This window comes from Esox lucius, chromosome 23 (assembly GCF_011004845.1).
Source record: "Esox lucius isolate fEsoLuc1 chromosome 23, fEsoLuc1.pri, whole genome shotgun sequence".
In the NCBI taxonomy this organism is placed as follows: domain Eukaryota; kingdom Metazoa; phylum Chordata; class Actinopteri; order Esociformes; family Esocidae; genus Esox; species Esox lucius.
This window is the reverse complement of record NC_047591.1, coordinates 18665836-18693400: the sequence shown is the minus strand read 5'-3', so window position 1 is coordinate 18693400 and position 27565 is coordinate 18665836. Positions and strand designations below refer to the sequence as shown.

The window sequence follows — 27565 nt, the reverse complement described above, 5'->3', positions numbered from 1 at the left end:
TTTTAATGTTTTATTGTTATAATTTCCGAATTTCAATAACTTTTATTCTGACATTTTTCTCGGCAAAGTGTAACCGGAAATTGAAAGTACCACATTCGCATGCTACGGTAGAAAAAGCTTTCAATTGTGTTGCAAGTCATTTAACTTAACAGATAATAGCAGTTGATTACTGTGTCACACAACTTGTGCGACTTGGACGAGATGCAATGTCAGAATCCTTTTGAAAATGGTACGGTCTTTCTTAACTTTAACCATAGGCTTGGTGTGCTTGATATTCAACATGGCGCATCCTTGGTAGATTCGCGTCTATATACGTTATTATTTTCGATATGCCAGGAGCCGGAGGCTACTCAACAGTATCTATTGTTATGTTCATCTATTTTTTTGTTTGTTTTCTCTTTAACTTGCCAAATATTAGAGTCAGGGATCTTAAAAGTATTTGCCACTATCCTAGCTTGCCAGCTAATCCGGTGTGCTTGATTACGTCTTACTGGCGTGGAAAGCAGTTTGTACCTTTAAGGCAGTTGACCTGTTTTCAATGTGTACGTGACTATTTCAAATCACAAACGATTAATTGAAGTGTGAATTAAGCTCAAACCTTGAATATCATGTCAGTGACCATTTAAATCAGGGCTCACGTCTCTTATTTCTAGGTCCCCTTCTTCTTCCTTCTCTGCGTTTCATCATTCCACCGCTGCGGCTGGTCTCTGCAGCCATGTGGCAGGTGGTTCAGCAAGGACATGTTCAAGATTATGGGATGCTGGAGGAGTTTGTCACCACTGTAACAGAAATTGTACCAGAAATTTTGAGTTTCAGCCAGAGAGCACAACTCATCCTGGGACTGCGAGCGAGCGTAAGTAAATGGTTGTAAAAGGGGGACAACAATTGTAATAAAATGTAAGATTACTGAGACAATTAATACTTACTTTCCAGTATAAGTGGCTGTCTAGATAACTAACAATTCCATCCTTGCAGCTTTTTGTAAATAAAATGTTTTGTATGTTAGTGAGTGGAATGTAAGCAGCGGAAGCTCATACTCATGTACTCAATACTCGTGCTATTTATCACAATGAGAACAAAGCAGTGCCAAGTGTGTGGTTGACCTTTTGCACTTCTAACTAACTACAGATGGTTTTGGAGTTGTGTCGCTCTGCACAGACAGCCGACCAAGAAATTCAGCAACACCTGGACAGAATCCGTAGCCTCATATCCTTTGGGGAAGCAGAGGTGAGCGTCTTTCGTGGAGATATACTGTATACCTTTAGTCCCTCACGGTCAGATTATGAAAACAAATAGTTCAATTAATCTGTCATGAAACAACCGTTTGCATGAGCTAATGAGCGGCCTTAGTTACGGTACCCGAGACAAATCCCAAATTTGTGTGTGTTTGCATGTTTTGAATTTCATTAGAGGAGGAGATTTTGCCCATTGACTTTCTGGTCATGTTTAATGGGTGGAACTCTTCATTCTGGTTCGGATATCATCTTCTGACCAATGGACCCAGAACTTAATTGAGCGTCTGACCAGTAATGCAAGACTTTAGTTCTGGATCAACTGAGATCAATCAACTCTTGAAGGATAAAGGTTTAGGCCAGTTAGGAATTATTTCATAGAATTTTCTAATTTGATTATTTAGCATATTTTCTTTATTTCTTATTTGCATTTTGTTTTGCAGTCCAGTGACGCAGAGGTGAGAATGTCTGAATCGAAGTTTGTGGAGCTGGTTGAATCTCTTCTCAAAGACCCAAGCGAAAGGGACCACTTTTACCAGGTTTGTTTGGCTTTTACACAGTTGGGCACGGCCACGGGAAGGTGGTGGGCTGCTGAGATGGGGTGGGGGTTGGGGGTGGGGGGTTCACATCGGCTGTAGAGACACGTCTCACTGACAGACGGAACAAAAGCTAAACGTGAATTTCAGAATGTCGTCAGGGAGTGCAGCATTCCTATTTCCCACCAGCAGTAGGAATTGAGATATTAATAGGACTTTATCTTAAACCTGATAGAAAGTATGTAGAAATAATAAAGAACATATATAAGTAACTGATCTTCTGTAAGTTGATTCAGACATATATCGGTGAAGAAAAATGTGAAGCTTTGTTTGCAACTTCAAAGCAACAGTTGGGCACATGGGCCAACAGGTTTGTTGGTCTAGTTATTTGACATTAATATTTTACGTGTATCATTCCTAGGATGTGTTCCCTATGGAGTTCGGCCCACAGTATGACACTGCAATACAGATGCTGATGTTGGAATTCCTTACCAGACTTGAGAAGTTACTTCCCATACCAGACCTGGAACAGGTACTACAGAGAAACACCATTGTCAAAATAACAGTCAATGTGGTTGAATTCAGAAACAAGGACTATGTTTTGGTTCATGCATTTAAACCATGTTACTCTTCATCTCTCCAGACTGCCTCCTTGCTAAACGCTGTCCCCTCTGCCCTGGAACAATGTGTACAGTCTGTACCAGACCCCAGGCAGCTGAGGACCCTGCTGCAGTACCATAGAAAACTTGGACATTTGGAATCTGTCGGCGGTGAGTATAATAGAGTTAAAGAGTATCAATAGCCTAGATTGATTGTTACGTTTATTTAAGTATGAGATCATTGTAAAAGCTACAAATCGGAATTATGATACAATCTACATAGGAAGATGTAGTCATTTTTTGTATTTGAATTTTTGCGTAACTCATTTAAATACTTGGGATGGGCATCAAATGGAGTATGAAACTGAAAGAGAAAGTAGATCAAATGGAATAAATGGTAAGAATAAAAGAAATATAGTATTTCGGAGACTATTTTAATTTGAGTGTTTTTTTATTTTTTGTCTCCCTATTTTGCACTAGAAGAAACTCGATCCTCTGTTGGTGACTGCATCTTCTCCTCTTTGCATCTGTCACCTCGTGTGTGTGTAGTGAGCGTCACAGGTGTAGACTCCGATGCAAAAGATAAATATTTGGTTGCTGTGGAGAAAAATGAAAGATTACTTGCACCAGAAGAGCGTCAAGGAGACATTTATACTGATAAGGAGCCTGCGTTGGACAGGGAGGCTGTAAGTTTAGAAACTCAAAAAGAAGCTGTCACCGGAGTACATTTTCAGCTTAAAAAGAGCAAAAGGTTGCAGATTAAGGAAATGCTGTCAAAGGGACAAAAAGCAAGTGCTTCAAGCCATGCAGTCCGACAGCCGTCATCCTCCAAGATGCAACCGCACCTTAAAAAGTCCCATAAAAGAGCCTTACTCAATAAGACATGCTCCGTTTGTGGGAGGACGTTTGCTCGAGCCACAGCTATGAGAAGGCATCAGCAAAGCCACGCACAAAATCATGATCTTAAGTTCAAGTGCCTCAAATGTGGGTTTTGCTTCAAGGACTTGTATGATCTCAAGAATCACCAGCAGGGAGTTTGTGAAAGGGAGTTGCACATTTTGGATAACAATGAAGTTGAAGATATCCAGCATCCCTCAACTAGCAAACCTGTGCTCACATCACCTTTAAAGAGTCCTGCTCCACCAGAGCTTTTGCCAAGAAAAGTTCTGGATACTAAAACTTGCTCTTTGTGTGGAAGGTTTTTCACTCGTACTTCAGACATGGCAAGGCACATGAGATCCCACTCAAAAGAGCGTCCATTTTGGTGCATCAGTTGTGATAAAAGCTTCAAATATTCATATGATTTGAAGAGGCACCAGAGGGATTTGTGCAAGAAAAGAAATCTGGAAGATGTAAGTCAGGATGATGGTAATAACTTGTCACAACAGATTGAAGACCTGCAGCCAGAGAAAGCTGAATGTCAGTCAGTGGAAAGAAGTGTGTCTCTTGCCACTGATCAAAATCAAATTCCGAACTCCAATGTGCAGCCATCTAACAAAGAGCCACTGGACTCAAAAACCTGTTATGTTTGCGGTAGGATCTTGACTCGTACCTCTGACATGGAAAGGCATTTGAAATCTCACTCAAAAGAGCGTCCCTTTCATTGTGGCACCTGTGAGAGAAGCTTCAAGTACAAAGACACTTTGAAGAAACACCAGCAGATCCTTGGCCACGAAGGAATTCTCGAGGACTTTGGTAAGAAGGTTGTCAAGCAACAGTTGGAAGTTAAAATGGAGAGTGGCATTGGCCTTGCAAATACCAAGAAGAATGACACTGTGTTACTCAGTGTGGCTGCTCCTTCCTCTGCGCCGACTCTCAAGGAACCCAAACCATGCGGTGTGTGTGGTAAGGTATTTAACCGTGCCTCTGGAATGGCTATTCACATGAGATCCCATTCATCTGAGCGTCCCTATCGATGTGTCAGTTGTGAGCAGTGCTTCAAGTACTTGCACGGTTTAAAGAAACACCAGAGGGACATCTGTCTGAAAATGAACCAAGAAGAGGGATCCAATACGATGGATGTGCGCCAAGAGGGGTCTAGCAAACTGGTACCCGATGAGGCTGATGACACACCGGTGGTAAACGAGGAGGAAGAACGAAAGGAGGTCTTGAAATGTGACGAATGCGGCAAGGAATTTAAAGGCCCGTCCTGTCTGAGAATACACAAACGGATTCACAGTCCGTTCTATTGCTCCGACTGTGGACGGACATACCCAAACTCCGTTGCCTTTGGCAGACATAAACTAATGCACAAGGCAATTCGGTGTACGATGTGTGAGAAGACCTTCACTCTCTTGGGGCGGCTGAGAGAACACTATCTGCATGAACATAAATTCTCAGGGCCGTTTCCATGCTTGAACTGTGATAAAACGTTTGCTCAGTTATCGTACCTTGTCGTCCACGAGAGAGTTCACTCAGGAGAGTACCCTTACCAGTGCTCCGTTTGTCCAGGAAAATTCAGAACAGCAAATTCTCTGACGATACACAGTAGGAAGCACACCGGAGAGAAGCCGTTCTTGTGCTGGCAGTGTGGAAAGAGCTACCGGGCTGCTTCAGAACTGGCAGTGCACATGGGGACCCACTCAGAGGAGAAACCATTCTCTTGTTCGCAGTGTGACATGACTTATCGAACCAAAACTCAGATGAACACACACATTGAGCAGGTTCATGACGGAGTGAGGTTTACCTGTACAGTCTGTAGGAAACAGTTTCTGAAAGAGATGTCATTGAAAAGACATGAACTTACTCACACTGGAGAAAGACCGTATCCATGTTCTTATTGTGAGAAAACGTTCATCACTGCCAATGAAAGGAGGTTGCATGAGCGGTACCACACTGGGGAACGTCCGTACAAATGCCAGGAATGTGGCAAGTCCTTCATCCAGTCAGGTTATCTGAAATCACACCAGCGACTTCACACAGGAGAGAAGCCGTTTCCATGTAATGTTTGTGACAAACGTTTCAGATTCTCTCATCATATGAAAAGGCACCAGCGAACCCATACAGCAGACAAGCATATGTGTGGGAAATGTGGGGTGTCTTTCACTCGAATTAGGTCCCTTAAGGCTCACGAGCTCACTCACTCAGTGAATGAGAATTGAGTTGTTGCATATTAATTTTAGTGACTTATGTGTGAACTTAAATTATTTGACAGATTCACTGCATTAAGTCAATATTTTTAAGAGATCATCAAAAATGAGAAGTAGTTTTGACATTTGGATATGTTATTCATTAGTCTATCATTTGGAGAATGAAATCTTAAAATAACCTATAGGTTACAGTTCTACTACATACAGTATACACCGATCAGCCATAACATTATAACCACCTGCCTAATATTGTGTAAGTCCCCCCTTCTGCTGCCAAAACAGCCCTGATCTGTCGAGGTATGGACACCACTAGACCTGTGAAGGTGTGCTGTGGTATCTGGCACCAAGACGTTAGCAGTCCTGTAAGTTGCGAGTTGGGGCCACCATGGATCGGAACGGTTTGTACAGCGCATCTCACAGATGCTCGATTGGATTGAGATCTGGGGAATTTGGAGACCAAGTCAACACCTTGAACTTGTGTTTCTCAAACCATTCCAGAAATGTTTTTGCTTTGTGGCAGGGTGCATCAGGGAGTACCGTTGCCATGAAAGGGTGCGCATTGTCTGCAACAATGCTTAGGGTAGGTGGTACGTGTCAAAGTAACGTCCACATGAATGGTTTCCCAGCAGAACATTGCCCAAAGCATCACACTGCATCCACCGGCTTGCCTTCTTCCCATAGTGCATTTTGGTGCCGTGCGTTCTCCAGGTAAGTGACGCACACCCACCCGGCCATCCATGTGATGTAAAGGAAAACGTGATCCATCAGACCAGGCCACCTTCCATTGCTCCATTGTCCGGTTCTGATGCTCACGTGCTCATTGTAGGTGCTTTCAGCAGTGGACAGGGGTCAGCATGGGTACTATGACTGTTCTGCGGTTATGCAGCCCCATACGCAACAAACTGCGATGCACTGTGTGTTCTGACACCTAGCAGTACCAGTATTAACTTTTTCAGCAACTTTTTCAGCAATTTGAGCTATTGTAGCTCGTCTGTTGGATCGGGCCAGCCACCACTGGAGATGCTCTGACCCAGTTGTCTAGCCATCACAATTTTGCCCTAGTCAAATTCGCTCAGATCCTTACACTTGCCCATTTTTCCTGCTTCTAACACATCAAGTTTGAGGACAGAATGTTCACTTGCTGCCTAATATATCCCACCCACTGACAGGTGCCAAGATAATGAGATTATTAGTGTTATTCACTTCACCTGTCAGTGGTCATAATGTTACGGCTGATCGGTGTATTATAGTGGTTGGGTGTGTCAGGTACAATATTTGAAGTATTGGTTTTCTGTGATGGCTGTGTTTTTACAGTGTATATTTGTTTATGTATATTTTTCTTATGGAGAATGTTTACTTGTTAAATTTAAAACTACTACTCTTTTGTCCTTTATATTTAAGCAATAAAGCTGCTTTTGTAACCAAGTTGCCGCTGTCTCCAGGGACCTTACTGCTGGACCTGTGCTAAATCAACGATTGCATCTTGAAAGACCATACGTTCTTTGAAAAGTTAGAAAGTTGCGATTAAATACCTAAATGATATGGGCCAGCTTCACAGATCCGGATTAAGCCTAGTCTAGGACTAAATGGAGTTCAATAGAAAACTCATTTGAACTTGTTTTAGTCCTAGGCTAGGCTTAATCATTAATAGAAGCAGTGGCTGCATTTTTTGTGGGGAAGTACTGTTCTTCAAGCTATAATAATATTCAAAAATGTTGCAGGATTTCCTGAGTATGTTAAAATCTGACTATTTTTCTGTCCAGTGTTATTCACAGATTAATCAGTAATTTAACAGCTAGTCTGGATTTGAGTTGTTTTCTCTAGCCTTTACCTATGAAGATTTTCTTTAGTGGATAATTTCAGATAGATGGGACGTGAACCAGGGTTTGGATCTACATTTATCTTCAGTAACATTGGAAACTTTTCAAATCAGGTTCCAATATAGCTGATGTACAGTACCAGTCAAAGGTTATTTTTATCAGATATTTGAGTTTTTATTAATCATTTCAATGAAAAATTATTCTTCCCAGTGTAATTTCAATTACTTTTCTGATAACAAAATAGTGGAGTTAACACAATTTTTGGGGCAACCCGGGGATTTTTTATTATGACTCGGTATGAATTTTAGTTTGCCATTATAGTAACTTTTATTCTGAAAGCGAATATAACCCGGAACTAATGTAACGACTTCCTGGTAAATGGAGAAAAAGATATCCGTGACAAAAATGGTAAAGCAAATAATGAATCGACCATTTATGACACTGCGTTTCTTTAAGGATTCCTCATTGTAACCGAAAACTATGGATAATCGAAATTTGGTGGAGCAGAAGTTTAATAGAGGTACGTTTATGGTTGTTGTTGGGAGAATTTTTGCGTGAGAGTACTAAACACGCTCGCTCGTTTTCTATTAACCACAGACTGAATGTGGGCAGGTAGGGCTGAGAACGACGTTGTACACTAACACTGTCAAATTATTCAAAGTGTTACATGGAGATGATTCACAAACTCACAGTTTGGAACTTTCGGTTTTAACACACTAACAGTAGACACGGCGGCCATTATAGGACGTCACTTTGAATAACAAATGATCTGATTGGCTGACACTACTAATCTAAATTGTCTGTGGGTACTATTAGGTAGCATGACAATGAAAGTGTCAGTTCACCTGAAAACGAGACGAACGCTCGATCGCTTCCCATGTAACACTTGGAAAATTGGAAGTTTTTATGAGCTGATCAATCCTGTCTACCTGTTCCCATCCATTTGACAACATTATATTTTTGAAACGCTTTAATCGGATTCGTTTACAGAAAATAGAGCGTTTCTATATTTTGATAATAGAAAAGAAATAGTCCCTGTAACCATTATATGTTTTGAACTACATTCAAATTGTGATCGATTTCAGCTGCATAACTTAATAGAAAAAATACATCGCTATTTGAGTTACCTTACCTGCCCCTCTGTCAATGCAGCTGCTTACTGCCTACAATATGTTCTTCCATAGGGCCATCCTTTCCTCTGCCTGCCCTGCGTCTCTTCGTACCACCCCTGCAGCTTTTTTCTGCAGCCATGTGCCAGACGGTCCAAAGAGGGAGCGTAATGGACTATGGGAAGCTGGAAGAATTTGTGTCAGTTGTTACAGAGACCGTTCCAGAACTGCTCAGTTTTAAACAGAGAATCCAACTGATTTTTGGCTTACGAGCAAAGGTAAGATCAAGAGCCTATACTAATTTGTCCAGCTCGTGCACAACTTTTTATACTTCTAAATCTGGTGGTATAGCGATATTGTGCGCTACTCTTTCAATGCCCTGTTGGGACATATTTAAACCAGGGAACTAGAATAAGAAGGTTAGGCCATGTTGTTTTCCCAGCATTGTTGTTGTCCATATAATCCGTAGATATTTTCCAGTTAGTTTTGGAGTTGTGCCGCACGGAGCCGACGGAAGAACTACAAAACCATTTGGAAAGGATTCACGCTGTAACATCACGTCTGCAGGAAGCAAATGTGCCTTGTGGTGCACAAGTGGAGGCCATTAAATCAAATTTTGTTGCATTGGTGCAAACACTCGTCAGAGATCCAGTTGAGAGGGAGCGCTTCTTCAAGGTCAGTGCATATTTTAGTTGTTCCTTATTTTCAAACCCCAGCATTGACTGTCCCTAGTCCTCTGGGAGTTGGATGTCACAAAATTGGTTCACGAAATGGGGTGAAAAAAAACCATTCGCTCCATGTTTTAAGAATTTCATGACCCCTCCAAATGACTCACCATCCGTGTCTTTTGATGTGTTCTGTTAGGATGTGTTTCCTGTCGATTACGGTCCTGAGTATGACTCGGCACTCCAGACTTTAACATGGGAGTTTATCTCACGGCTGGAGCAGCTGCTTCCTGTACCAGACCTCAAACAGGTGCGTAGTCAGAATCTAGGTCTCTGTAAGGCTTCTTTTTCACATTCTCCTGACACCACTGTTCCCAAACAATACATTGGTTAATCTTCAATGTGTGTTTGTGAGACATGATCCATTTTATCTTACAAAATGGACAGATCAAATGAATCATGGTATATTCATGTGGCTATACATATCTATTATGGGAATGGATAACTTCATTTATCCACCTTAAAAATAATGAATTGTTCTCCCTATACCACAGACAGTGTCTTGGCTCAGTGCTGAACACTCTGTCCTAGAAGAGTGTGCCGACTTCATACCTCAACCTCTGGAGTTGAAGCACCTACTGGAATATCATAGAAAACAAGGCTCTTTGGACTCTAAAGGTAAGCCAAAAATGGTCATACTTTGAATGATTTAATGAAACTTTTAGGCTTGTAACATTTCCTGTTATTCATATCATATCCTTCCTGTTTTTGTCTCTGTCTATTTTTCTCAGCTACTTTGTACTCCTCTGCTGGCGATTGCATCTTTTCCTCTCTGTCCCTCGCTCCATCAGTGGTAGGGGTGACCGCCGCTAAAAAGACAGAAAACGAGGTCCAATCAGAGTTGATTGATGGCTGTACGGACCCAACCGTTTATAGTCAAGAGATGGAAACAGAGTCTGTAGTCGTGATGGATTATGCAGAAGTGGAGCTGGGAACCAGTATGTATGCCATTGAGGATTTAACAGAGGAGACAGAGGCACAGAAGCCCAGAGAAAACCACTCCGAATTCAATGGAGACGAGAGTCACACGGTACCCATGCCAAGCGAGGGAGGGTGTCAACACGTACAATCTGAGGTTATTGGTGAGATGGGGCAACTGAACGGAGACACCAGCTTTGCTACGGAGGAGAACAGTGTCGTTACTGCTGATGTAGAGGTTTTCTGCCAAGAGGTAGAGGGAGGGTGTGTGGATATGGAGTCCATAAATAGAGAGGAGGAAATTATTTATGAGGATTTGGTGCATGTTGAAAACTTCCGACCAGAACATCATGACTTAGCGAGGCCTGAATGTGCAGAGGATACAGTTGACAGACTGTCCAACCACAACGAGTACCAGGAGAAGGATACCAAGCAGAATGGAAATAACGCTGGACATCTCCCGCAATCTGAAACGGACCGGGGGCACTCCGAAGGTGACAGTGAGGAACATGGCGAGTCCTGTCTGAGCCGGAAAGCCACAGTACGGATCCAGAGACTGTCCGTCAGTGACCTGCCTCTTCCAGTGGCAAAGACCTCTCAACCACCGAGAAGAAACGCCAGGCAGTGGAAGAAGAAAGTCAGATCAAATCAGAACATGCAACTTAAGGCAGTACAGAAGGAGGCTAATGTAATCAGTGTTGTTCCTTTATACCTGCCAAGGTCTCCAGAGAAAAAGTAAGTAATTTGCTTGGGGCGGGGAGTTGAGCTCTGTAAAGTGAGGTGATATTACACATCAAACAATTCTGTATGTCCTCAGGAAGGACTCTGACGTCATCAGTGCCTCTTCAGCCATCAGTACCCAGATTATTGGAAATACAGGTTTGGAATGTTTTGTATTTGTGTTTGAATGTTCTGATGAAGTGTTTAATGATTCGTTAAAACCAAATAGCCATTTCTGTTGCTGTACCATTTGTACAGCTGGGTCACTTGCTACTGTGACTAGGTTGTACTGCCCTCTAGAGGCAGATGTAAAATGAACTATAAATAACTTGAGCTCATAGCATCATACAACAAATATTGTCAATCTATCCTTCATACCAATTAATACCAGGTCTCCTTGGTCAATTACTAGATAAATTACTAGATTTTACAACATAGAATATGTACAAGATGCTTTCCTCAGAATATGCCAGATTAGAATGTTTTATTCTCAAAAAGGACATTATTGTCCTTATTTCCTTTTTCCCTTCCCGAGCAGCTGTTACGGTGGAGTCTTCCTCTCTGGTCTTTGCATGCTCGCAGTGCTCTTTCAACCACACTGATGAGCTGAACCTCCGGCAGCACCTCAAAGAGCTTCACCCAGAGGAGTACAGAAGGCTCCTGTCTGCCAGAGAAAGTGAAACGGAAACTCCTCCAGGGCCTTCCAGCACCCTTCTGAACCCTTGTCCCTCCGACGTCCTCCATACCCAGGGGAAAATTGGCAAACACACACCACGCTCCAGAACATGCTCTGTGTGTGGGAAACATTTCTCGCGAGCAACAGATATGAGGAGACACCAGAGATCCCACACTGGGGAGCGGCCTTATGGGTGCAACCAGTGTGGGAAGAGTTTCCAGTACTCCTTTGACTTAAAAAGACATCAGCGAAAGGGCACTGGGTCAAGGTCCTTCCAGTGCTGCACGTTGGAAGAGGGCTTTGATCAGGAGAAAGATCTAAATACACATTGCAGTGTGGCTCATGCAGCTGATCGGCAGGTATGTGATGATGACATGGGTTTAAAGCTAAGCCCCCCATTAGGCCCTGAGCGTGACCAGAGCAGTTGTAGCGAGGAGGGTCAACACAAATGTCCTGATTCTGAAATGTCATTCAGTCAGATATCCCAAATGAAGCAACACCAGCTGAATCACTCCGACGGTGACCTGCTCCAGTGCAAACATTGTTCGCAGAAATGCCCAGACTCTGATGCCCTCACAAAACACTTGCAAATGCACAATGGAGATCAACCCTTCCAGTGCTCTCTGTGCAAAACTGATTTCACACAGCTGACATGTCTCAGGCAGCACTACTTGAAAACTCATAAGAACGAGGGTTCTTTTCTGTGTTCCCTTTGTCCTAAAAGTTTCCCAAAGCTATCGAACTTGATCAAGCACCAGAGAACCCATACCGGTCAGCGTCCCTACCAGTGTTCCCATTGTCCGAAGAGGTTCACACAACTACAGATCTTGACTCGCCATGAGAGAATCCACACAGGAGAAAAACCCTTCCTCTGCTCCGATTGTGGGAAAAGTTTTCGGTCCTCTGGTGAATTGTCCAAACACCTTCAGTGTCACTCAGAGGAAAGACCCTTCCCATGCCTCAAATGTGGAAAGACTTTCAAGGCCAATCGTTTTTTAAAGAAACATCTGCAGACTCACACAGGGGAGCGTCCTGTCCCCTGCTCCAAATGTGGAAAGAGATTTGCCAAGTCGTCTGATTTGACCAGGCACAATCGCATCCACACAGGGGAGAGGCCACACACATGCTCTCAGTGCGGTAAAAGTTTCTTAACTCACTCCGAAGTGCTGAAACATCAGCGGTACCATACGGGTGAACGACCGTTCAAGTGTGCAGAATGTGGAAAGACTTTCACCCAGTCCTGCTATCTTACGGTGCACCAGCGGATACACACAGGAGAGCGGCCCTATTCATGCAGCGTGTGTGGGAATCGTTACAGCAGCACCACTCCACTGAAGAGACACATGCTCAGCCACACAGGGGAAAAACCACACGTCTGCACCGAATGTGGGAAGGCCTACAACAGGTTGCATCTTCTTAGGACACACGAGCGAACTCATTTGGCAATTGCAGCCATTTGTTGAGGCCGTCTGTGTAGTTATGATAATGTTATTGTCTTTTATGGATAATTTGCAATTTTTTAAGAAATTAAAGTAAAACATTGTGAGGTATTTGATTCAACATGTGCTTTTGTATAGGCTTGTAACAACACAAGCCTCATTCTGAAATGTTTGTTTAATCTGGCACTCATTGCTTACTACTTACCTGCTAAATAAACATTAGAATTGGATGCTTTTTTTAAGGGGTGCATGTTTTTTGCTAACATACATCCCAAAACATATTTATTTGGATAATTTACATTTTAGAAGAAAAAAAACAAAGCTCTTTTTTACATAAAAACAACATTTGGATTTAAGTATTGTACATTTTTATGAATGAAAAGGACATGGCTTCTTCAAGTACACAGACTGGTTAATTAAAGATACAGTCTGGAACTTCTGAGAACAACAAAATGATTTTGTTAAGCATCCCTGTTGGGCCTGAATGTTTGATATTTTGTTTATATGTGTATAATCCTTAAGTAGACCCACTATCCTACATCAGTTAGCCATCAAATTACAAGTTTAATAGCGAGTGGTTTTGATGACAGCAGCACATACCTGATGCAATACACATATTTTGGGGGCCGTTTTTTCACGTTTACACAATCCGTGACCAAAATCATGAAATGCATCATTAAGAAGTAGTCATCTTCTGATACGTGCAGGTTATTCCCAGTCTGAGGGGAAGTATGTGCTGCATATTTGAGTGTAATCTGTATAGCTGATATATTAACATAACATGAATGAATCTTCTCAGTTAATCACACCACACTCCTTAAGCCAGTAAGCATAGTGAATGTAGGTAAGTGTGACATAATTATTGTTTTCCGGTAGGCAAAATCATTTTTCAATGAAAAGACTTTAGATATGGACAGAAGGCCAGATTAGAGAAATATCAGACAGGTAGATTGGTGTGTCAGAAGATTTATTTTTTATAAAGCAACAATCGGAACGAAAATCATGAATCTAAATATCAGTTCCGGTTACCGGAAGTTTTGGGGGGGGGAAGTAGATCGATGTTACGTTAATTGCCTGTTGAAGAACATTCTGCGCCTTTAGAAAATACTTTTAAAGTAATTTTATAGCCATGGATACATGTGGACTATCTAAAGACATAAATGGTTTGTAAAATCTTATATGTAGTACTACCTTGCTAGCTGTTTGTCTGCAGAAGTAATATTAAAACTAGCTACCTAGTTGGGAACACATTTGGGACCAGTCAGCATACTAACTAGCTAGCTAGGCAGCTAGCCCTATAATTTTACTGTAGCTAAATGGCCGGCTAAAAGGGTTTGTTGTGACTGCACAGTTCAGCCGACCTTAAATATGTAATCCGATTTAGTTAACTGGTGATACATTTAAAAGCAAGCCAAGATTGGAGCCGTACAGAGTGGGTAATGCAAATTTGTAATGAGCCAAAACAAGCGCTAATGTTTTAGCACTGTTTTAGCGTCATTAGTCCACGGAGTGCTGTCTTATGAAGTCGTGACTGACTTAATGGTAAATACATGTTGCCCATTAGCCGAGAGACTTAATATAGTGTATTTAGTACATTATTCCGATTTAGCGTTTATTCAATTTGTGCGTCTACATTTTAGATCCAGTCCTCGCTCTTTCGTCCCTGCCCCTACCGGTTCCACCCCTGCGGCTGTTGTCTGCTGCTATGTGGCAGGTGGCTAAGCGAAGAGATGTGATGCATTACGAGAAGCTGGAGGAGTTTGTGACTCTGGTGACCGAGGCCATTCCAGAGCTGCTGAGTCACAGGCATAGAGCCCAGCTCCTTCTGGGTCTGAGAGCACGAGTAAGAGACCTTTTAGGATGCAGAGGGTTTTTCAGTTGGGTGTGGTCTTGAAAGGCACAAATTAAATGTTATGTAAACATTGCATGACCTAATTCTATTTTTTTAATGTTTGAGTTATCTTTGGTCCCATAATTTGTACTACTCATCTGAGATAACATTGACATGTCCTTTTCAGCTACACATCAGTATAATGGTTAATCCTTGTTTTTTTTAATTCAGATGGTTCTGGAGTTGTGCCGAGGCCTGGCTGACCCCCAAACCATTCAGCCTTATCTGGACAGAATGCCCACTGTTTCTCCAGGGTGTGCTGGAGTAAGTTTGCCTGGGCACTGGCCTTTTGGGATGACGTTCCACTGTTGTAGCCTACTGTGTCATGTTTGGCACTTGAAACATTACAAGTGAAAATTATAATTTAACTTCTATAGGGCTTACAATCTGAAAGTGCATCATGGGCCAAAACAAACAGGCGATATTTCATAACGAGTCAGCCAACTGAGGCCGAGTCTTTGAACACTACGTCCTATGAAGTTGGAGAGGGACAGGTCACGGGTTCAGTGGTGTGAGGTTTTCAGGGTTAGATGGTGCCTGATGGTGGTGGGAGTTGGCTGTTGATCTTGTAGTGAGCAGGGGTGGTTCTTTCCTGTCTGTTTGGCATCCCCTTGGAGTAGTAGTCCCGAGTAGTAGCCAGTTGTCCTCATGAGAAGCCATCGGCCTCAGCACTACCTACATTACACTTCTACTCCAATCATGCAACAGGCAGTTTCTCAAAAGATCAGGAACTGGGAGCCAAGGTGAACAAAAGGCTGGTACTGTGTTCAGATGTGACACAGTACCTATAGTAGGGAAATGTTAACTAAAATGACTGGTATCCAGACGGGTGATAAAATAATGGGACTTTACTTTCTTGTAGTACAGAGACGCAGAGGTGGAAGCTTCTGAATCCAATTTTGTGATGCTTGTCCAATCCCTGCTTAAAGACCCAGTTGAGAGGGAGTGCTTTTTTCAGGTAATTTTCCACTCAGGGCTGTGAGGCTCATAATACCATTGAACATGGCCAGGGTTTAGCTTACAAAAAGCATTAACAGTTAAAATGATGTTCCTGCAACAGGACGTTTTCCCGGACCAATATGGCCTAGATTATGACACAGCAGTGGAGACGTTAACATGGGAGTTCCTGTCCAGACTGGAACAACTGTTTCCAGTACCTGACCTAAAGCAGGTATTGGGTGCATTGACAAACTACCATATCTATACAAAAAGGAAAACATTGGTTTTTGATTCCACACATTTCTTTTAAAAGATTAAGGTGGGGTAAAAAGATAGAGACTGACAGATTGATATATTCAGTCCCTTAAATTTGCTTTCCTTTCAGACTGCAATGTGGCTGAGCTCTGCCCCTTCAATCCTGGAGGAGTGTGTGCAGTCCAGCCCAGAGAATCTGGTCCTTATTCTCCAGCACCATAAGAGTTGTGAACATTTCCAAGTACCCCGTGAGTCTCTTGTTACGATGACCATATCAAAAGGAACCAATGTCGCACAGTGCTGTTTATAGCTTGGGGAGCAAAGGGCTTTTTACAAACAAGTTCCTGTTTTGTCTGTAATTCAGCTGCTCTCTCCGCTTCCATGGGCGACCACATCCTTTCCACACTGGCCACCCCAAAAATGGTGGTCGCCACTCAGCCAGACACTTTTGTCATCAGGTCAGAGTCGGCACACGACTCTGCCGACGTGCTGGGCCCCATCTCTGTAGAGGACACTGACGCCGTGGTCGTGACCGTTTTCACCGAAGTCGAGATCGGAACGACGGAGGTCAAGGAAGAGCTTGTGGAGGCGACAAACGAGGAATGCGACCGGTCGGACCCGCCTGGAACGAGGGAGGAGCTGGTTGAACTGAAGGATAGGCTTGAATTTCACTGCGTGGGGCAGGAGACATGTGGCGCCGAGGTAGAGGTGGACGCGTTGAGCGTAGAGTCGGCACAAACGGGTGAGGCGGTTCACGTCGGCGAAGACAAGGTCCAAAGTGAGGCGGTGACGGTCAGGTGGGCGGAGTCTGGGACTGTACGATCATGTGCAAACCAGGCGGGGGAAGACACTTCCCACACGGTCACCATTCAAACCCAGCAACCGGCATCGTCAACAGTGAGGCGATCTACACGGCTCCAGTCGAAGACCCCGAGGAATTGGAGAAGGAAAGGAAAGAGGGAGCAGGAAGGGTTGACAGAGAAAAGGTAGACGTGATAATTAGCGTTGTCAATGTTAATCTTGGCGGCTGTATTAGACGTCCAAAGCTACTGTAGTTGGAAACTACTAATTACAACTTCCATTGTGTGCTCATTATAAAAGCCTTGTCCGACTAGAGTGGGCCTTGTGTTTAGTGTTTTATTTGACTGATATGTCCTCGAACCGAATAGGACAGCGACCGAAATTAACACTGTTTCTAAACCAGTGCACGAAAATGTTGTAAAGAATCACCCTAAAATGTCCACTGTTGTATTCACAGGAACAGTTCCGAAACCCAAAGTGTAGATTATGTCATCGCTACCAGGGGAAAAGAAGCAGGTAATAGTGAATGTTTCATTCTGGCATCTCAAAATAACATAATATTGCATACAATGAAGCAAAGTATATTTTCAGCTCCAATAAGTCATGCCTTGTCTGACTTCTGACCACAGCAGAATCTTATAAGGAGATCCCCCTCACCTGCCCCAAGTGTCCCTACCACAGTCTGGAGGAAAAGAGCCTTCAACTCCACATGCAAAGTGTGCATACAGAGGATTACAACCAGCTCAGTGTTTCTGGAAAGAAAGCAGCAGACATTTCACCATGTCCCAATAACACTGAAAGCCCAGATAATCAAATCGCTAATGCCAGGACTCCCACAGAAGCGAAAGGCAACAGGAACTCGCACACATGTGCCACGTGTGGTAGAATCTTTACCCGCTCCTCAGATGTGAGGAGACACCAGCTCACCCACACAGGTGAAAGACCTTTCCACTGCTCTCAATGTGACAGGACCTTTCAGCACTCATGGGACCTAGCCAAGCATGAGAAGAAACACAATGGAGGGTCTATCTCTTTCCCCTGCCTGCAGTGCGGGACCTCGTTTGCCAACCTCCGCGCTCTGACTGCCCACCACAGAAGTTCCCATCTCGGTGAAAGTGACCTGCCTCATCTCTGCTCCATCTGTGGCCAGAGCTTCCCCTTCTCCTCTGAGCTGCTGGAGCACAAGAAGAGTCACGGCGCAAGCCTCCAGCACATCTGCCAGCAGTGCGGCGAACGTTTCGACTCCCTGCTGGCTCGATCCCAGCACCGACAGACCCACCTGGTGAAGCGGCAGTTCAAGTGCCCACACTGCGACAAGAGCTACACGCGCAAAGCTGATGTGAAGCGGCACATGTTCACGCACACCGGAGAACGACCACACCAGTGCAACCAGTGCGGGAGGTGCTTCTCCCTGCCCTTCTTGCTCAAGAAGCATCAGACCGTTCACATGGGCGAGCGTCCTTTCCAGTGCTCCCACTGCCCAAAACGGTTCACCCTGGTGTCCATCCTGAGCAGGCACGAGAGAATGCACACAGGGGAGAGGCCCTTCCTCTGCTGTCAGTGCGGAAAGAGCTTTCTGTCCCAAGGCGAGCTGTCAAAACATCACCGATCCCACACAGATGAGAGGCCATATGCCTGCAATCAGTGTGAGAAGAGGTTTAAGAGCAAAAAAGCCCAGCAGGAACATATAAATTCCCACGCTGGCGTGCGACCTTACCCGTGCTCCTACTGTGGGAAGGGATTCACAAAACCGTACGCTCTGACCAGGCACCATCTCATACACACGGGGGAAAGACCATTCCCTTGTGCCCACTGTGGAAAAACATTCCTCACCCCCGCAGAGGCACAGCTACACATGCGCATTCATACGGGGGAGCGTCCTTACCCCTGCCCAGGGTGTCCGCTGAGGTTTCGGAGTTCGTCGGAGTTGGCACGACACAAACGGGTCCACACATGGATTCAGACGTTCACCTGTAACCAGTGTACGAAAAGCTTCCCCACCTCGGCTAAACTGAAGAAACACATGGAGCTCCATTAAGGGATGAGGAAACAGGCTGGCGAAGCATTGACAGGACACTGAGCCCTGTATGTCAAGGATAGTCACGAATCAGCAAAAATAAGTAATGCAGACTTAAGCATTTTTGTACAGGTGAAAAAGGATTTTGCAGATGGTTTTCTTTTAACACCTTGTTTGTCTCTAATAACTTAGTTATCTTTTTAGGCTAGCTCAGGGCCATTGCATTGAATTATAGCTTTTAGTTATAGTTGTGAATGATCCAAAGACTGTTGAAGTTAATTGCTACTTGATCATATGTTTTACAAATTATATTGTAAGACTGTTCATGCGCGGTGTGTTAAATGTAGTAAAAAATAAATCAACAGCAGCACTTTGGGTTTTACATTGTGCACCCCTCCAAACTCTTCCTCCTAACCTACCTAAACTACCCCCCTTCCCCTTCCTAACTACCCCCCAACTACCCCCCTCCCCACTAAAAACCCCCTGAACTTTTCCTCCTAACCTACCTAGGTAACTAATCCCCCCCCCTTCCTCCTACCAACTACCTACACCACATTTCCTCACTAACTCACCCACCCCTCTAACTCACCCACCCCTCTATCAACCCCACACCCTCCTAACCATCAACTTCTCCTCACTAACTACCCTACCACCCAGCTCTAACTACCCCACTCCAGCTTGCTCCTTCGGAACCACCCTCTTCTCCCTAACTACCCCCCCCCATCTTACATCATTCTGTGGATTTGAACTTGCAACCATGGGAGACAAAGTCAGTAAATGCCACTCATCCCCCTGAACTGCTAAACCATGAGCAATCCAAAGGTCTATTTATTTCTCCCTTGCCTAAACCAGCTGTAAGTAGGTTAGTACGGTAGTTAAACTATCAAATAGACATGCAAATTACTTTCAACATTTAAACCTAGCTTGTGTCATTTTACATGGAATACTTAGCTTCTTAACATTCATGTCCTGTTTATATTAACTGCATTGTAAAGTACAAACTGACACATACCCAAAAAACGGTTACCGGTGCTGACTATCGGATGCAAAAAGAAGTACAATGAGTTCCAGCTCAAAATTATTTATGAATGGCAACAAAGTACACAAACATGGGAAATGATAAACATGCTTATACTGCCAACGTCCAAATGAATGTCCTTAATATTAGTACTGCTACCGCTGATGTGCTTCTGAGAGGAAGGACAGTTCTTTGAGCTCAGTAGTCGCCAGCCGCTTGGCTGGAAGTCACAGCATTTGGCTGTGATATCAGTGAGGCACAGTGTCCTGGCGAAAAGCATCCCTCCCCACCCGGACATTCTCTTCCTCTATGGTGTTGGGACCTCCTGCCCAAAGGTCAATGGCAAGCCATGGTGGCGCCCAGACTTTCATCCTCTTCAGGATTGTGTGTAGATGTGCCCAAATTAAACTGCAATGACAGTAAGAAGGATTTAGGGGGGGAAAAACAGTACAACGAAATTTACAGTAAGAAATCCTGAAAACAAATCATGTGGAGCAGAGTACATTATGTATAAGTAAGGGATGCATATAATTAATCAGAAAGTATAGCAACAGGGAAACCGTATTTGATTTTAAAAGTATACAGTACAAAACAGACATGGTACTGTATGCATCATTGTTCTATTGCAGAGTGTAAAAAGACATTAAGAAATCCAGCTATAGATAATTTCTGTCTTACTTTCAGGCTACTACAAATGTGATAAGGAGCGGAGACGTTTAGTTGGCAGAATTGTTATTGTTACAACGGGGGTCGACATTTTCAAGAATATTAAGGATGCATTCTTATATCTGGTGTATTAAATACATAGCTAGCTACTGTATTGTCACAGAAGCTACTTTGCAGCCAGGGAAAGTATGTGAAGCCACAAACAAACAAACTGCAAGCTAGCTTACTGGCAACCATTGAAAGCATGTTACTGTGTCTTACCTCGCCTTCAATTGTGCCGAAGATGGACTCAGTTTCTCGGTGTTTCACAAATCTATGGAGCCAAGACAACATAATATAGTAGGTCTGTACATTCTATCACCCGGGCATAGGGTCCCAACTCCTTGTTTTCATTTTCTTCTTCAGCCGTACACATTTCTCTAGCATTCTCTTCCATTTCTTCATGCTTCACCCGAATGTTTTCATAATCTTCCTCTAAGAAATCATGGCGACCTCTGTGTTTTCATCATTTTTGCCAGACGAGTTTTAAAAACGTTCGTCAAGACCAACTTGTTCTGCAGGACGCTTCTCGAACAACTCCACTGTTATCATTCCGTGTACTACCGGATATGAACTGCTCGTCCAATCAGCGTTTGACATACAACATCAAAGAATACGTTGTTAATATTTGAGAAGTGTGAACTACAGCTCTTCTGACAGCCTTTGCGACCTACGGTACCCCCCCCCCAAAAAAAGTTATCTGCGGCGCTTCGCAGAGCCGTCAACCTAATATACGAAGAAGTACAAACCAAGCGAACCTGTTGTGACGCACAGCTACTTCCGGATCAACTTCCGGATCTGTTTTGGTGACAGCTGGTAGCAAGCATGTTAACTAGTTTTCTTGTTAAATACATTTGTTAGGTAAAGCAAACACATTGGACACGAAGGTATTTCCTCTGCAGTCAGTCGCGTTTGAGAACAAATCGATGCATCCAATAAAATCGGTTAGATAACTGTCCTTTTGCAACAGCAAAGTCAGGTTTGGCCCAACGACAAAATGGAATCAGAATGTTCAGAAACCAACAGTGCAGCTGGGCTGTCTTGTACCGGTAAATTACTATATTACTACAACTTAACCTTTTTATACGAAAGACAACGTTAGTTATTTCCTATTTTTCTACTTCTGGAGTACTTAAGGAGTCCACAGCTTGCTTGCGATAAACCATAGAACGGACAGCCCTGTAACTTCAACATGTATTAACATTTGCAGCACTGAATATTACCCACTTTACGTTAACTCATTAGCTAGGCGACATTCAACTACTCAAGACCGTTGTGAAACGTTTTTAAACAATTTTAGGGAATTCATGCTCTATATTGCATATTGATTGACAGGCTCTTTTGCAATACTTTTTCCATGCCATTCCTGCCAGCGGGACTGATGTTACACAGGCATCCCAATTCCGCTTTTCTTCTCACTAATTTATCTTTTTAAAAATCAGATGAGATCAGAAATAGTTCTGGTTTGAAAAGATCTGATGTGATTGTTCAAAATAGAATATTTCTTTAAGTCTCCAGAAGGCTTAGACAGACTGGTGCCATTTTTGATAGCCATAATGAAAACAACTTCAGAACTTGCAGAGTCTGAGCGCTGCCCTGATTTAGCCGCGGCAAACGCAACTGGCTCCAAGTATTAAATTATTAACTTTTTTCAGTTTGTAATTAAATCGGTTGTGTAGCTGTAGAGCTGGCAGGGAAGTAGCACACCCATCAGTTCTCTGGGAACTAGGGTTATTCGTTCCTTCACGTTTTGTCAAACGTCAAAGTGTCAAAGTTTATATTGGATGAAAACAGACAAGGACCAATCAGTATTTTACCAATAGAATCCCTTACTTAAAGTTTAGCATCTAAAACATTTTGCTGGGTCATCATGGATGATAGAATTTTTTTTATAGATATAATTAAGGCAATTGTCACACCCTGAAGATTTCTTTGAACCCTTGTCATTCTTTTGTCAATGCTGTTCCAGGTCTTCCTGTCCCCTCCCTCCGCCTCTTGGTCCCACCCCTTCAGCTTATGTCTGCGTCCATATGGCAGGTGTTTCAACGGCGGGATGTCACAAGTTATGCCATGCTGGCGGAGTTTGTCTGTTTGGTGACAGAGATGGTCCCTGAACTGCTGATCTATAGGCACAGGGCCCAGCTTATTTTGGGGTTGCAAGCCAGGGTGAGTATCAGAACCCTAAATGAGGGAATGTGGAGGAGGGCAAATGCGAAGATTGATTTCTAATGTATTCTAGTTTGGTCGTGGGATTGAATAACACACTGAATATGACACAGTGCGGTGTGTGTTATTGCAGCACATTCTGGAGTTGTGTCGCGGTGAGCGCCCTGTTGACCCCCAGGTCATTTTAACCCAACTTCACAAGATTCAACCGTTTATCCCCAGCAGTAATGATGTGAGTTGACCCTTTAACAAATGTCTTTTTGGAAGAGTAAACCTTAAAATCTGTGGAATGAAACATACTGGTATATAGAAGCGCAATGTCGGACAAAGTAAAGATATCCTTATTTTATTTATTCCTCTGTGTGCTAATGTAGGCAGGTGACATGGAGGTTGAGTCCTCAGGGACTAATTTCCTGGAGCTGGTCCAGACCCTGCTGAAAGACGTTGATCAGAGGGAAACATTTTTCAAGGTGAGTATACTGAATAGTGTTGTGTTGATTCACACATTAGTTACATCAATGTAACTCACAGATTTTTCGAAGGGGGCCACCTGGGTTTATAAGACGTCAGCTTGAGGTCCAACACGAGGAAAGATGATCCAATCCTCATTGCAGTGAGCAGGGTGGCTCATCTTTGGCTGCACTGAAAGCCCCAAGGAGCTACAAGCATGCTACTGGCCTTGCGATGAAAAACAATGAATTAAACACCATTTACCAACCATTTAAAATGGAGGTGTTTTGTTCCTCGTCTGTGTTTCCACAGGATATATTCCCAGTAGAGTTTGGACCGCAATATGACCTTGAGCTCCAGACACTAATGTGGGAGTTCCTGTCTAGATTGGTACAGCTGTTGCCGACCCCTGACCTGGAACAGGTTAGTAAAGAATAAATTCCTTTCACACCCACTTTGCCACCGCTGTGTCATTTCAGGTTAGTTAAAATGTGAAGGACACCACGCAAGGTGAAATATTCAATAGATATTAATTCTCTTTCTTTTGTTCCACAGACAATTGAATGGCTCGGTTCTGCCACCTCAGTCTTGGATGATTGTGCACGCGTTGTGTCTCATCCGATGGATCTGAAGTGTCTTCTCCAGCACCACAAACGTCTTGGATATTTGGAGCAGCACGGTGGGTGAAACAGTGCAAATATATGAAGCATATTTTGCAGCGATAGCAACTGCCCATGGCATTCCCACAAATGGACCGACTTTAATTCCAGCTTCCTCTCTTTGAACAGTACCCCACTGTGCCATGGGCGACTATATCCTCTCCTCTCTCTCCATCAGTCCTCATAGTAGAACGGTGCTTGATACTGAGAAGACCACATGCTGCCAGTCAGAACCTTCTCAGGAGTTTCGGGAGACCGCCAGCCTAGTGTCTTCGGTGGATGACCTTGAGGTGGAAGTTGTGACCCTGACGGAGTACGCTGAGGTCGAGTTAGGTTCGAGTCTGGAGGTTGTGGAACTATGTGATGGGAATAACGAGGAAGGGCAGATCGTGTTACATAAGGACAAGAAGCCAGAGGAAACGCCCACTGAAGAAGAGGTGGGGGGAACAAAGAGTGCCATGCAGGAGCAGGATGGGGTCTTGGAGAGCAATTCAGATCTAGGTGAAGCAGAGGTTGATGTCAAATCCTCCAGACAATCAATCCCCTCTGTGGCCCACAACTGCTCTGTCTGTGAGAAGAGCTTTAAATTTGCCTCTGCACTAATTGCCCATCAGGTCATCCACACAGGAGAGCGTCCATATGTGTGCAACCTGTGCGGCCGGTGTTTTTCCTTTAGACAGTCGCTGGAGAGGCACAAACATACACACAAGGACGGACGCATTTACAACTGCCTGATCTGTGGGGAAACCTTTCAGTCCTTATCAGCACGCACAGAGCACAAGAAGAGCCACACAGAGCATGGTGCTTACCAGTGTACACAGTGCAGCAGGACGTTCAGCTGGGAGTCGGCCATGGTGAGACACCTGAAGAGTCACACGCAGCCCGCCGAGATCAGGCCGCAAGAGCCTACGAGAAGCTTTAAGTTGGAGCAAGAGGATGTGGAGAATCAAGAGGTTGTAGGAAAGGTCGCCGTCAATACCCCTGAAACGGATCCGACGTTTGAGGATGAAGGGAAATCCCATCACAGTCCGCAGGAAGGACGGAGTCGGGGTGGAGCCTCCAGTTCTTCTGAGCCATCGGTGTCTGGACTCCTGGATGAGGTCAGATCCCCGGTCCAGGTCCGTACCAGCGGCAGGAAGTCTAAACCAACCCTGAAGGTGCAAATGGTAAACTTGCAGAAACGCAAGGGAAAGGTCACGACCCCAAAGAGGACTGGAACCTTGATAAACCCCAAATGTTCCAAACCGTTGGCCTTTAAGAGGTATAGCGAATAATGCAGATTTTATTTTGGGTTTTGAATTAGTTTGGTGGTGGTATGCAAATTAAATGTAAATTGCAGCTTAATGTTCTAACTATCCTTTTTTTCTTCAACAGTGAGGAACACTCCTATGGGTTTCCTACAGTCTCAACGGAGGAAGGAGATACAGGTGCTTATGGAACAATAAATTACCTTATTTGTTTCCAAATCCGTGTTATTGTTTGGTCTGTTGTAGTTCTCTACTGGTAATTTTTCTCTACTTGTTATTTTGTTCCTTCAGGTTTGTCTGCCGGCAGCTCCTCGCCTGTGTTCTCCGGTCCCAAATGTTCATTTGTCGCCAGCGACGCGGTACATGTTCAGCCGCACACTGAGACGGTACACTCCGGGGAAAGGCAGGAGGACTCCAAGTCCGCTCAACACCAAACGGGTCCAGCTGGGCTCTACGATTGCCCCGACTGTGATAACAGCTTCAAGTTTCAGTCGTTACTGAAGTACCATCAGCGCGTCCACACCGGCGAGCGCCCGTTCGTTTGCTCTCACTGCGGACGACGCTTCTCCTTCAAGCAGTCGCTGGAGAGGCACAAGCAGACACACAAGGACGGGCGAAAGTACGAGTGCCCCATCTGTGGGCAGAGTTTCAAGTGCCTGTCGGCTCACGTGGAGCACACCAAGAGCCACATGGAGAACGGCGTGTACCGCTGCTCCGAGTGCGGCCGGACGTTCGCCTGGAAGTCGGCGCTGGTGAGGCACCTCCGGATTCACACGGAGAACGCCGCCGTGACCGAGCGCTCCCACAAGTGCCCCCGATGCGACTTGGCATTCAGCAGCGGCACGTACCTTAGCAGGCACCTGCTCACACACCAAGAAGAGAGGTCGCACGTCTGCAGCTGTGGCAAGGCCTTCGCCTACAAGACTGCCCTGACCGCGCACCAGCGCACCCACCTCAAAGAGAGGCCTCACCAGTGCAAGCAATGTGGCAAGGGATTCCTCTACAAGGGCGGGCTGGTGAGCCACATGAAGATCCACTCGGACGAAATGCCGTTCATGTGCTCATTCTGCGGCAAGAGCTTCAAGAGGGAGCGCAACATGAAGAAGCACGAGTGCTGCCACACCAGGGAGAACCTGTACAGCTGCTCCCAGTGTGACAAGACGTTCGTCTACAAGGCCACGCTGACAAGGCACGAGCTGACCCACTCGGGGGAGCGGCCGTTCCTGTGCGCCGACTGTGGCAAGGGATTCTTCTCCCACGCCGAACTCCTGAAGCACGAGCGCTTCCACACCGGCCACAAGCCTTTCCAGTGCCCGTACTGCGGGAAGAAATTCACCCAGTCCTGCTACCTGACCATTCACTTGCGTTACCACACCGGGCTGCGGCCTTACTCGTGCACCTACTGTGACAAGTGCTTTCTCAGCGCCAACCGCCTAAAGAGGCACACAAGAACACACACCGGGGAGAAACCCTACCTGTGTTCCGAGTGCGGGAAAGGATTCAAGCAGTCGTATCACCTCAAGATGCACCAGCGGACCCATGCCACTAAGATATGCTAAGGTATGCGTACCTCGGCTTAGGCTTAAGTCAGATTGTTTAGTAGAATGTTTTATGGGTTACATTTGCACTTAATAACAGACAGTTTTTTTTCTCCAGAGATTATCTGATTGGATTACTCCATAGGATAAAACGTTTAAAACTGGGATTTCCCAAATCAAAAAAAAATATTTAGATTTAAGGTAGAGAAAAGGATTTAACTGTATAATCATTGACTGTAGGTCGAGTAACGTTTTCAAAGTCAGAAGGATCATTTTATGACCCTAAAAAGCTGTTTAAATATTATGTTGATATCACCAGAAAGGTGGATTTAGAAACCAAGGCATATCATTGTAACTAAGAGCTTTGTGGAGGTTTACTTTTTTTTGTTGACATAAACCCTAAGATTTATATAGTAGGTGGTGATTGGTTATATTGAAAAGGAGATGCATCGACTGAAGTGATATGCAGGATCTTATTATTTATCATATTGCCTTTATTCATGTAGTTTATTTGTTTCTTGGTTAGTGTAGAAGTAATACCGCCACTTTTCCAGTAGATCACAAGCCTTTAAAGAACTCAATCTGGAGTCTGTGACCTTGATGTTGTGGTATCTAGACCATAACGGTTCTGATTCTTTTCTTCAAAACTGACTCAAGAACAACCAGATGAGCTGATTCTGACTAGCTAGAGGATTCCAGAATCAAAACAATTCAGAATGAAACATTTAAAAAAACCATACAGTGGAATATTGGAAAGAGTTTTGGCAGAGTATAGTGATCCTAGGTACTCATCCTGCTGAATAAGAGGAAGTGTGGTTACCCGCTTATGGCTCTTCTGTGATTTGAATGTCATGTGACAAAATTTTCCCAGGATTCTACAGTGCTGGTCATAATGTAACTCCCCAGTGTTTTCTCATTTCTCTGTTGTATTACTAATAATAAGTTAGGTTTTTCCAAAATGGTGATAAGTTAAATCATTTGTTTTGTGTTGGACTGGCATGGGTGTATACCGTTCA

General features: G+C 44.2%; 3 protein-coding genes and 1 long non-coding RNA gene across 10 annotated transcripts; 3 read left to right on the top strand and 1 right to left on the bottom strand.

Moving 5' to 3' along the window:
* The first annotated feature begins 81 nt into the window (after positions 1-81).
* On the top strand, positions 82-13093 carry LOC105020312 (zinc finger protein 14-like). 5 transcript variants are annotated; one of them, XM_034290181.1, is made up of 13 exons: positions 84-229; positions 654-853; positions 1129-1227; positions 1676-1771; positions 2190-2300; positions 2412-2538; positions 8461-8663; positions 8866-9060; positions 9250-9360; positions 9605-9728; positions 9842-10763; positions 10846-10907; positions 11287-13093. In XM_034290181.1, the coding sequence occupies exons 1-13, from the start codon at positions 202-204 to the stop codon at positions 12885-12887; spliced, it is 3879 nt and encodes a 1292-aa protein (XP_034146072.1). In that variant the 5' UTR covers positions 84-201; the 3' UTR covers positions 12888-13093. The 5 variants fall into 5 exon arrangements, with proteins under 5 accessions (XP_034146075.1, XP_034146074.1, XP_034146072.1 ...); XM_034290182.1 differs by lacking the exon at positions 84-229 and adding an exon at positions 247-542; XM_034290185.1 differs by lacking the exons at positions 84-229; positions 654-853; positions 1129-1227; ... (1 more) ...; positions 2190-2300; positions 2412-2538 and adding an exon at positions 7640-7796.
* Positions 13094-13891: 798 nt separating this feature from the next.
* LOC109614979 (oocyte zinc finger protein XlCOF6-like) lies at positions 13892-19136 on the top strand. 3 transcript variants are annotated; one of them, XM_020042834.2, is made up of 9 exons: positions 13892-14026; positions 14504-14706; positions 14926-15018; positions 15617-15712; positions 15815-15925; positions 16079-16196; positions 16313-16934; positions 17207-17265; positions 17382-19136. In XM_020042834.2, exons 1-9 carry the CDS (start codon positions 13993-13995, stop codon positions 18785-18787), a joined length of 2742 nt encoding a protein of 913 aa, XP_019898393.1. In that variant the 5' UTR covers positions 13892-13992; the 3' UTR covers positions 18788-19136. The 3 variants fall into 3 exon arrangements, with proteins under 3 accessions (XP_019898393.1, XP_019898392.1, XP_019898394.1); XM_020042833.2 differs by having other exon boundaries at positions 13893-14026; positions 17379-19136; XM_020042835.2 differs by lacking the exon at positions 13892-14026 and adding an exon at positions 14251-14405 and having other exon boundaries at positions 17379-19136.
* Positions 19137-19831: 695 nt separating this feature from the next.
* Positions 19832-21190, bottom strand: LOC117593806. Its single transcript, XR_004575257.1, has 2 exons — positions 20712-21190; positions 19832-20192 (listed from the first exon to the last, which is right to left on the bottom strand). It is a non-coding gene; the product is annotated as an uncharacterized LOC117593806 (long non-coding RNA).
* A 101-nt stretch (positions 21191-21291) lies between these two features.
* On the top strand, positions 21292-26725 carry si:dkey-14k9.3 (C2H2-type zinc finger protein). Its single transcript, XM_034290240.1, has 9 exons — positions 21292-21538; positions 22459-22655; positions 22789-22887; positions 23030-23125; positions 23418-23528; positions 23661-23784; positions 23894-25025; positions 25139-25191; positions 25303-26725. The coding sequence occupies exons 1-9, from the start codon at positions 21487-21489 to the stop codon at positions 26568-26570; spliced, it is 3132 nt and encodes a 1043-aa protein (XP_034146131.1). The 5' UTR covers positions 21292-21486; the 3' UTR covers positions 26571-26725.
* The last annotated feature ends 840 nt before the right edge of the window (positions 26726-27565 follow it).

What these genes read in the sequence shown, in the direction of transcription:
- LOC109614979 (XM_020042833.2), top strand. Translation starts at nt 13,993, where the DNA reads ATGGATACATGTGGACTATCTAAAGACATAAATG. An exon ending in TTCTGGGTCTGAGAGCACGA is followed by an intron (nt 14,707 to 14,925) that starts GTAAGAGACCTT and finishes TTTTTAATTCAG; the next exon opens with ATGGTTCTGGAGTTGTGCCG. An exon ending in TTTCTCCAGGGTGTGCTGGA is followed by an intron (nt 15,019 to 15,616) that starts GTAAGTTTGCCT and finishes ACTTTCTTGTAG; the next exon opens with TACAGAGACGCAGAGGTGGA.
- LOC105020312 (XM_034290181.1), top strand. Translation starts at nt 202, where the DNA reads ATGCAATGTCAGAATCCTTTTGAAAATG. An exon ending in AGAGGGAGCGCTTCTTCAAG is followed by an intron (nt 9,061 to 9,249) that starts GTCAGTGCATAT and finishes GTGTTCTGTTAG; the next exon opens with GATGTGTTTCCTGTCGATTA. An exon ending in AGGCTCTTTGGACTCTAAAG is followed by an intron (nt 9,729 to 9,841) that starts GTAAGCCAAAAA and finishes TATTTTTCTCAG; the next exon opens with CTACTTTGTACTCCTCTGCT.
- si:dkey-14k9.3 (XM_034290240.1), top strand. Translation starts at nt 21,487, where the DNA reads ATGGAATCAGAATGTTCAGAAACCAACAGTGCAGCTGGGCTGTCTTGT. An exon ending in TTATCCCCAGCAGTAATGAT is followed by an intron (nt 22,888 to 23,029) that starts GTGAGTTGACCC and finishes GTGCTAATGTAG; the next exon opens with GCAGGTGACATGGAGGTTGA. An exon ending in AGAGGGAAACATTTTTCAAG is followed by an intron (nt 23,126 to 23,417) that starts GTGAGTATACTG and finishes GTGTTTCCACAG; the next exon opens with GATATATTCCCAGTAGAGTT.